Genomic DNA, 9,004 nt, shown 5'->3' with positions numbered 1-9,004 from the left:
TATATATATATATATAAAAGAGAAAAAACAGCTTGCAAGTCTTCACCAATTCCCCACCGCACAATCACCACCACTTTTCCATCAAAGCTTTTCTAATCCTACCCAATTACAACAGAATTCAACTGGGTTAAAGGGAAAATCAATTTTGTAATTTAATTCAACATGGTTAAATTTTATGTTTGTAATTTATGTCAAGTTAGTTTTCTCTTCTCTACCATTGATAAAGAATAAAGATGGACAAGATGAAATCATGTATATTTTTTATTGCCCCTTTCCATCAAAACTTTTCTTAAACTGAAATTAAATCATTCAATGCTTTGTTTTGGTGTGGAGGAAATAAATTTGAATTAGGTTAGGGAGATTGTTCAACCAAGAGAGATGTTAGAGAAAGTATCTGGAAATTGCTCGCTTGCAATTTGCACATGTATTGAAAATAAACAGCCAACATTTCTCTGAATCCGGTGACGCCATGGCCGGATTTGAACCACCACCACCTCCATTCTTCATTTCCTCAACATGTCAAGGTCTTCAACACACATCCCATTCCTTTATCGTTCATCTTAAACCGCCTCCTCTCCTCTGGCATGCCGGATCTGAACCACCAACACGCTGGATCTCAGTTGAAACAAGGAGAGATATGTAGACGTGAGAGGAGTTTGACGACGAAGAGAAGACAGAATCACGCCGGCGAGGGTGATGCCGGTGACAGAGAGGGCGGTGGCTGATCGGAGAAAAAGGGAGTGGTGAGGTTGGATTAAGAGAGAAAGAGCGGAGGAGAGTTCAGAGAGAGAGAGGAGGGTGAAGAAAGTCGCGTGAGGTTAAAGATAGGTGAAGGAAGAGAGATTGAATGGACAAAATTACCCTTAATGTAATTAATTAAAAATGCCACATGGGAGTGTTTAGAATGGTGTGTGCCAACTATGGAGGTTTGTGTATCATCACTCTATAAATAGTAACGTTTACTCAAAAATAAATAAGTAACGTTCTCAAAAACAAATAATTTATAAATATATTATATTATAAATTATTAAAATAAAAAATGGTATACCAAATTGACGGTTGAGGAAGCATATATTAATTAAAGGAAAAAAAATCGCATAGATAATACATGCTCCAATGCAAGGGCCATTTTGTAATTTTATCACAATGGCCTACATTCCCCAACGTTTCTTCGCTTTTCAGGGAGGAAAGGTTTCTGCGCGTGGGCCCCATCAAAACTAGACTTTCTTTCCTCACTGACAAGGAACCAAACAATGGAAACACGTTTCTCAAAAAACTTTCTATCCCTTGTGCCTTCTTTCCTTCATCTTTCTGCTATCCCAAACACAGTGTTAGTGTTTATAGAGTGGATTTATGGTTTTTAGCCCTTGAACTGTTACTTGGATAGTTGTCCTATAGGGACACATGTAAGCAGATTAGGAGAAGTCAACATTGGATCGGTCCTGGACAGTCCAAATTTTCATGTAATTCCTTGATCCAATGATATTTACTCCCTCCGTCCCTATATGTAATTCCCTTTGCTTTTTTCACATTTCTTAAGAAAAGTTGTTAGTGTAGTTAATGTGTCTATTTTATGTGTTAATATTACTAAATTGTCCTTTGTTTGTATGTGTATTAAATTTAACTTTTTGTATTTCAAGACAAATTAGTAGGATTAATTAGGGGTATGTTTAGGAAAATAATAATAAATGCATCTAGTAATTTGAAAAGGAGTTTACATTTAAGGACAAAAATAAAATCAAATGGATGCCTACATATAGGGACGGAGGGAGTAGGTTATGTTTGGTTCTCAAGATTGAGGAAGGAAAGATTGGGAATGGATGGAAAGCATGGAAAACAAGAATTGTTCCACATTGTGGTTCAAGGGAACAATTAGAGAGGAAAGAAAGAAATGTGGGACCCACGCCTAAAAATCTTTCCTCACTAATGTGGACGGAAAGTTTGGAAAACAAACATATTTGATTGAAAAGTCTAAAACGCCCCCAACTGATATTGTTTCTTATTTACTTTTTACTATTTTCTTTTATAGGATATACAACCCTCTTTATTTTTTCAACTCACTGTATGGCCACAATTTCTTTATATATATATCTTAAAGGGTATTTTTGCAGCACATGCAATTTAGTGTCACTTAACATCAATGGAAGCAAAGCATTGTAAGTTTCATTCATTTTTGTTATGTGACATAAAGAAGGGAGATTAGAAACCATCAAAAGCAAATCACAGCACAATATACTGATTGCTAAAAATATTCATCCAAACATAAGGTTCCTATAAAGATTACAAGGTACCAAAATACTAATACTGAAACTGGCGTCATAAAATATTAATTAAAGTAATAACAAACAACAAAGGTAACACAGAGATTAAGATAGGTACTACGGAATTCAAAACATGATAACATCTTATGGATATGTAACCAAAAGTACAGAATTATCCACACCCTTCTCGGCAGCAGTCCTATTCTCTCTGGCTCCTGCTTTTGAATTCTTCCATGGCCCTGCGAGCTGCAAAGAGAAATGAAAACTACCTATGTAAACTTATCTGATCTATGATTAACATAAATGAAAGTATCTTAGTACTTCGTTTGACATAACCGATTATAGATTAGAGTAGCAAAGATACTCAGTTTAACCATAGTTGTAGAATGTGTATCAAACTTTTGTTGAGAAAACTAGATAAAAAATCTTCTCCAATAGTACAGTGCTTCTAAAGACAATTCAGTATTTGGTTAAGAAATGAATAGAAATGTTATCAACTTAGACCTAATTGATGAAAATGCAGCAGATTAGAGCAGCAAATGAACCTTATTATAAATAATGCATAACAAGAGCTCAATTCCAAATGTTGGTTTAAATTGCCATCAAGTCTGAAGCACTATTTAAACTAGCTCTAGCAACCTTAAATGGGTGAATCATGCTTTCTCAAGACTAATAACAAATGAGGCAAGGGTAAAGATGGACCAATTTAGATCACTTCAATGTAAGACACCGGTAAAAATGATAACACATCCAAAAAGAATAATGTTTTGCCTTGATATTTACACCTTAATTCTTTAGAGATAGATCAATCACTAATGTAAATGCAAATGGAACAGGTTCTGGTTATCTTCTTCCTTACCATACAAGATAAAAGTTTATCTTTTGAATATTCAGCATTATGCAGGCTAAATTATTGTAATGTAAGCAAGAAAGTTGCAACCTGTTCCAAAAGTGTATAGCCTAAATCCTAATTCCAGACAAAATTTTACTTGGATTAGACAGTTGTAAGTGATTGGTTCATGATTAGGCTGTCTTTCTAAATAGTTGTACCAACAAAGAGAAGCAGTTCAGCCACAATGTAGTTTAGTACAGAAGGGAATTCTCAACTCTTGCAAAGCTTGAAATCCTAAAACAAGCATTGTCTAATGTGAAACTTAGTTTAGCACAGAAGGGAAATCCAAATTAGGTATTGTAAACTAACTAGATCAAATAAAAATTGGATACTTTGGGGGTATGGAATTACGCGGTTCAGCCATAATATAGTTGAAAATGTGGTGACCACTGGTGACATTCATGTGATCAAACAAGGGACATTGAAGTTTGGAAATCACAAAATCAGAAGAGGAAAGGAAATAAAAAAGGAAGCATGTGAATAATATAATAGATTTTTACACAGTTTAGCTGCTACTCATTACCCACATGAAAATTTATGTAGGGAATGTTAAGGCTAATGTGTAGATATAAAATATGACAAAGGATACCAATCTTTCCTTAGAGAACCAATTCCCCATTTAACGAATGCCCCCCATTTTTCTCCCAAGCTTTATTAATTAATTACTCATTTTTTAACTTCCTACCACTCTGGTGTATATTTTAAGAGAAATTTCACTTTCTAGATTCATTTAACAAATGACAATGTATCTGGCCTATATATAAAAAACTAGATACATCATTTATCGAATGAACTTAAGAAGTAAATTTTCTCCTATGATAGAGACCAGAGGGAGTACAATAGTTACATAGGAGTTTCTACACACTTCTCAATAATATAATATAATTTTTTTGTCAAGCCTAATTGTATTTCTAGGCTTCTTTTGAACATAGGTACTCACGTTTAGTTATGAGAAAATAACTTGATCAAAGAAATTTAGATACTTTGGGGGTATGGATTTGTAGTATTCCAACACAAGCAAAAAAATTGGTGGAATGCATGTAATACCAAGAAACAATTAATAGTGAAAGTTCACACCTTTGTGATACATCTCAATGAATTTTAAGTTGGCACATCGTCCCCCTTGGCAGATCATAAATTTTTTCCTTCCACTCCTCCGGTTGGTTCATCATATAGAAATCATCAATAAGCACTGTCTTCAAAACAAGTCCATTTTGCAAAACATAGCCAATAAATTCCAGCTCATTTGAATGTCCTAGATATGCTTCAAATTTAATAAAGGTCAAATGGGATACGAGACACTTAGGAACACTTTGAGGCTTCGTCTCCCATCCATATGCAGGTGAAGAATCAAACGATGGATCCATCTGGCAACAAGGGGAAACTCACATAAAATATTCAAACAAAACACATCAAATCTTTAGTTAAACTGGACATACCTTGTCGTTGAATGTTATCAGAGTTTGTAGGATAGGACATTTATGAAGCATGTCGAATATAAAATTAAAGTTGAAAGAGAGAAGAAAGAGCTGTAGGTGAAGCAAATAATGAAATTCAGGAAAATCTGAAGTTGGGGCAGCAGATAGCCACTGCAAGTACACGACAACAGCAAGTGATTAACAGATTATTTTATAGTTACTAGTAAAAAAAACTCCATACAATACAAATAATCAAGAACGATACCTTTGTTGTTGAACTAAACAGCTCGAGATGTTTAATTCCAGAGAGAGCTCGGAGGAGATTCAGTAAAGGTTCAACAGATTCACTTTCAGGAGTGGGAAGTACATCAAGAAATGCTTCTTCCACTTTGTGCAAGTTTCCAATAGTTGCTGCATGGCTGATTGTAACATTGGTGAGGCTAAGGAACTTGAGATCGGGTGCGTCTATTTCAAGGCAAGCCCCAACTTTAGTCTCAACCATAATTTTCAACCTCTTTAAGGAAGTTGGGACCCGAAGTATGGCCAGAGATTCATGAGTAAAGGACATTTCCAGATCTTCGAGAACATGGCAGGCAGAAAGAAAGATATTCACAGGATTCAAATCCAAGAGATACATGTCTAGTAGTAGTTGCAGCACTTTCAATGACGGTAGGCAAATACCCGAAGAGTCTTGTAATTGAAACAAGATATTACCAGAAAGACTGAAGTACATTCAAATCACCAAATCACATTCAAAATAAATCAGAACACTATAGAGAATAAAAATAAGTGATCCCTGATATAAACAAAAATTAGAAACAAAAATTGATTTTCATATTCATTGAATAATTATCTGAGACCTAATTATTTGAGACCAAATAGCTATGAAGCACGAACACTCCTCACATTAGGTGTCTCCGGACACTTGTAATTACACTAGACACTTGTAATTACACTGAATTATATGAAATCATTAGCTGTGTGGTGTTCCCATGTCTGTATCCGTGCTTAGTAAATACATTAGTTGGTTAATGAATCAGAAAAGTGAATTTTGCTTATAATAGTAGTGACAGGATAGAGAGAGAATGAAAGGGATTATTACCTAACGGATATAAGGTTGGAGCAAGAGAGAAGAGATTGAGGGAGATTGAAGGCGAATCCGTCAAGACAATGGAGGGTAAGATGAAATTCCTCAAGTTGGGGTCCGACGACGGTACTGATCCAAGTGTCAACCGAGTAAGCAAAGAATGGATCGGACGGGAAATGAACGCAAGAGAGATGAAACTTGCGAGTGTCGCGTGACCTACGAAGAGAAAGTACAGCATTGACGAAAACGGTGAAACACAAGAACTGTTTGATGTTGTCTTCGTCGTAGATCATGTAGTGAGAGTTATCGCAGAAGTTGAATGTTTGAAGATTCTTCCAAAGGTTTCGCCATCTGCGGCAGACGAGGCTGGTGTGGACGGAGGTTTTGGTAGGGAGGAATGATAGAATGTGATGCAGTACGGAGTTTGGTAGATTGTTGATTCTGTCCTGTAGTCTCAGCCGAATGGAGCTTGACTCTTCCACCATCATCGCCGCCGTTTCGTTTGGTGCAGGACCGCTCTATAAGAATAACACCTCTTAATAATCTCTCCCCCTTCCAACCATTGTCTAACCTATAATAATTTAGGGTTAATCAAGTCAATGATGTCTATAAATATTCATAATTTTGGTTTTAGTTTTTAGTTCCTACAAAATAAAATCATATTTTTTAATTCTTATAAAAATTTTCATCAGCATTTTTAGTCTTGTAAAATTCTATCAACATTTTTATGTATTGATGTATAATATGTTGTAAAAATCATAAAAGTTACACTTTTGTTGAATTTCAATCATCTGTAAAATAATGTTATTGAATTGTAATTGATAGTTCACGTGTGCATTTGCCCTACTTTTTTTAGGTCTAAAAGTCACTTTTAGAATAAAGTTGAAAATCAAAACTTTGAAGTTGAAGTTAAAGTTGTTTGGTATTTGTTGTTTTTTTCAACTTAATTAGTACTTTTAAGTTAAAATCTGTTTGGCAAAATATTTTTAAAAGAGCTTTGAGATTTTGTTACAAATTATCATAAATAAAATAAAAGACATTTTTTTTTATAGAAAATTAAATTTTGTAAAGACCTGATTTTTTAAACCAGATGAAAATTTATAAATTATTATATAAAACAGTGTTATAGATTAAATTGAAAGAGTTTGGAAATAATCCAATATTAGAAACATAACACATCATAAACTTGAACGATGCAAAATTGCATAAATATCAATACAAAATTCTCAACCAAAAGGAAAATACTAAATGCCAAATAACAAAAGTACTAAAGATGAAGCATAAAGCAAAATCTAAACATAAAGCATGAATGCAAATATAACTAGAAAACCCAACACGAATCTTAACCTAAATATTAGATGGTTTCTTATCAACATAGTTGTATAGAATCCACTCAACCAAATCTTCCTTCGAATCTTTTAAGGTTATTAGTAGGACTCGATTTTGTTCATCTTTAAGCATTTCTAAAGCATAACTAAATTGTTGACCATTCAAAAAACCATTATCCTTTGCACTTTTCAATAATTTAACGCAATCTGGAATAGAGTACTCTCCATGGACATGAGAGGTGGCCGCAATTTGAGCCTTTTCAACTTCATTATGACCTTCGGCTGCTTCAACTAACCGCTCAAATGTTTTTCTCATATTTGTTGCCGTCCCAACCTTTGCCTTTCCCTTTGTCGCTTTCCCTCCAATATCTGGTGAAACCTTTCTTTTCTTTTTGGGTTGAGTATTTTCCACAGGGCTAAAGTGGTCACCAATATCAAATTCACTATCATCAGAGTCAATTATTTCTTGTGGCACATCTGTAGTAGTATTTTTGTCACTAGATTCAAATGGTACACCCAAAGCAGGTGACCGTTGGCGTTGACTTGTTGCCACTGCATCCCCAAATATGAATTCCAGTTCATCACGAAATTCTAAACCTTGATAGCGAAATTTTGCATATTTTACATTCCCCTGCATAACGAATAACAAGAAATAATGTTCAGACAAACCAAATTCTCTTATTCAATTTTCACGGGATAAAAAATCAATATTTGTAACACTCACTCTTATCTTAGCATCCCACCATGAAGCATCAACATCAATATTTCCTATCTGGTGATTCCATCCCAAACCTGTTTCTTTACCAATTAATTGTTTCCATGTCGTCCAATCAGTTCTCAAAGTTTCCATTCTATTTTTCAACTGCTTTTGGTTATAGTTTTTATCAGCACGTTTATTGAATTCTTCACGTATTTCCTCCCATTTCTTATTCTTAAAAGCAATACCGGGTTTTCCACATTTACGGATCTCACTCATACAAATGTCAAGTAACATTTTGGTATCCGATGAAATTTTCCATGTTGCTTTTACTAAATTTTCAGTTTTACATGGAGGAATTTCAGTAGCCATAGCTGCAATGTGTTTTGAAAATTATAAATAATTAAACGCTCAAATATTTTCATTAGGTAAACACACTGACTATCATTCCAAACGAAAGAAAAAAGAGATCGAACAAATTGAATAGTTAAGCAAACTGAATGGATCCAGCCAGATAAAGATCCATATGGTCAGATCTAATCAAATGATATAATAAACAAAGAGCAATCTATACTGATAAGTAAAATGGTATAATATATTTTTGAATGACAGTACTAATAAAACGCCTACTAAAATTATATATGGGCTTTTAACAAGATTATCACTAAAGAACAAAATGATATAATTTGATCATGACATGACAAAGCAATCAAAGTATAAAAACTCTATGTACATGTATCATATAAAAGGCATAAGAAAAAAAGTAACAAAAGGACAAAAAATAAACAAGATTGGTGAGAATCAAAAGAATAAGATATAAAAATGAGGTATAAACAAGATTTTAAGAATCAAAATAATAAAATATAAAGGTACCTGAACAATGGTCTGCGGCGGCAGCAATAGGTGTGGCAGAAAGCACAGAAATGCAATGGATATTTATAACTAGGTTTATGCTTCTTTGGCGGTTTTCTGAAAAAGGTTTGGCGGGATTTTGGGAAAAAATAATAAAAAATGAGGAACATAGTAGCATGTGCGGGAATCGAAGCTGAACAAGGGGATATCACTACCGAAAAGTTGTTTCAAAGTTCACTTTCCCATCTTATTTTTAAAGTTACTTTTATTGGTTTTTCTTCTTTATAAAAAAGTTACTTATTTTATTAAGAGCTTTATTAAAATTATGTTTGGCCCTACTTCTTCTTAAAAGTAGAATAGAAGTTAAAATTAAGCCAGGTCAAACACTACGTATGGAAATGGATAGTTTTTTCTCATGATGGGAAAGTTGGCCATTGATATAATAGTTTTTAGGCTAAAATATGGTTTT

General features: G+C 34.0%; 2 protein-coding genes across 2 annotated transcripts; both read right to left on the bottom strand.

The window, feature by feature from the left end:
* Nucleotides 1-2,206: 2,206 nt before the first annotated feature.
* LOC25502776 (FBD-associated F-box protein At5g60610) lies at nucleotides 2,207-6,241 on the bottom strand. The gene is made up of 5 exons (XM_013590334.3): nucleotides 5,674-6,241; nucleotides 4,837-5,293; nucleotides 4,593-4,742; nucleotides 4,231-4,520; nucleotides 2,207-2,507 (listed from the first exon to the last, which is right to left on the bottom strand). Exons 1-4 carry the CDS (start codon nucleotides 6,144-6,146, stop codon nucleotides 4,245-4,247), a joined length of 1,356 nt encoding a protein of 451 aa, XP_013445788.2. The 5' UTR covers nucleotides 6,147-6,241; the 3' UTR covers nucleotides 2,207-2,507; nucleotides 4,231-4,244.
* A 579-nt stretch (nucleotides 6,242-6,820) lies between these two features.
* On the bottom strand, nucleotides 6,821-8,751 carry LOC25502775 (uncharacterized). Its single transcript, XM_013590333.3, has 3 exons — nucleotides 8,557-8,751; nucleotides 7,711-8,057; nucleotides 6,821-7,617 (listed from the first exon to the last, which is right to left on the bottom strand). Exons 1-3 carry the CDS (start codon nucleotides 8,711-8,713, stop codon nucleotides 7,006-7,008), a joined length of 1,116 nt encoding a protein of 371 aa, XP_013445787.3. The 5' UTR covers nucleotides 8,714-8,751; the 3' UTR covers nucleotides 6,821-7,005.
* Nucleotides 8,752-9,004: the final 253 nt, after the last annotated feature.

This window comes from Medicago truncatula, chromosome 8 (genome assembly GCF_003473485.1).
Source record: "Medicago truncatula cultivar Jemalong A17 chromosome 8, MtrunA17r5.0-ANR, whole genome shotgun sequence".
In the NCBI taxonomy this organism is placed as follows: domain Eukaryota; kingdom Viridiplantae; phylum Streptophyta; class Magnoliopsida; order Fabales; family Fabaceae; genus Medicago; species Medicago truncatula.
The sequence above is the reverse complement of the archived record's forward strand: the minus strand, read 5'-3'. Positions and strand labels throughout refer to the sequence as shown.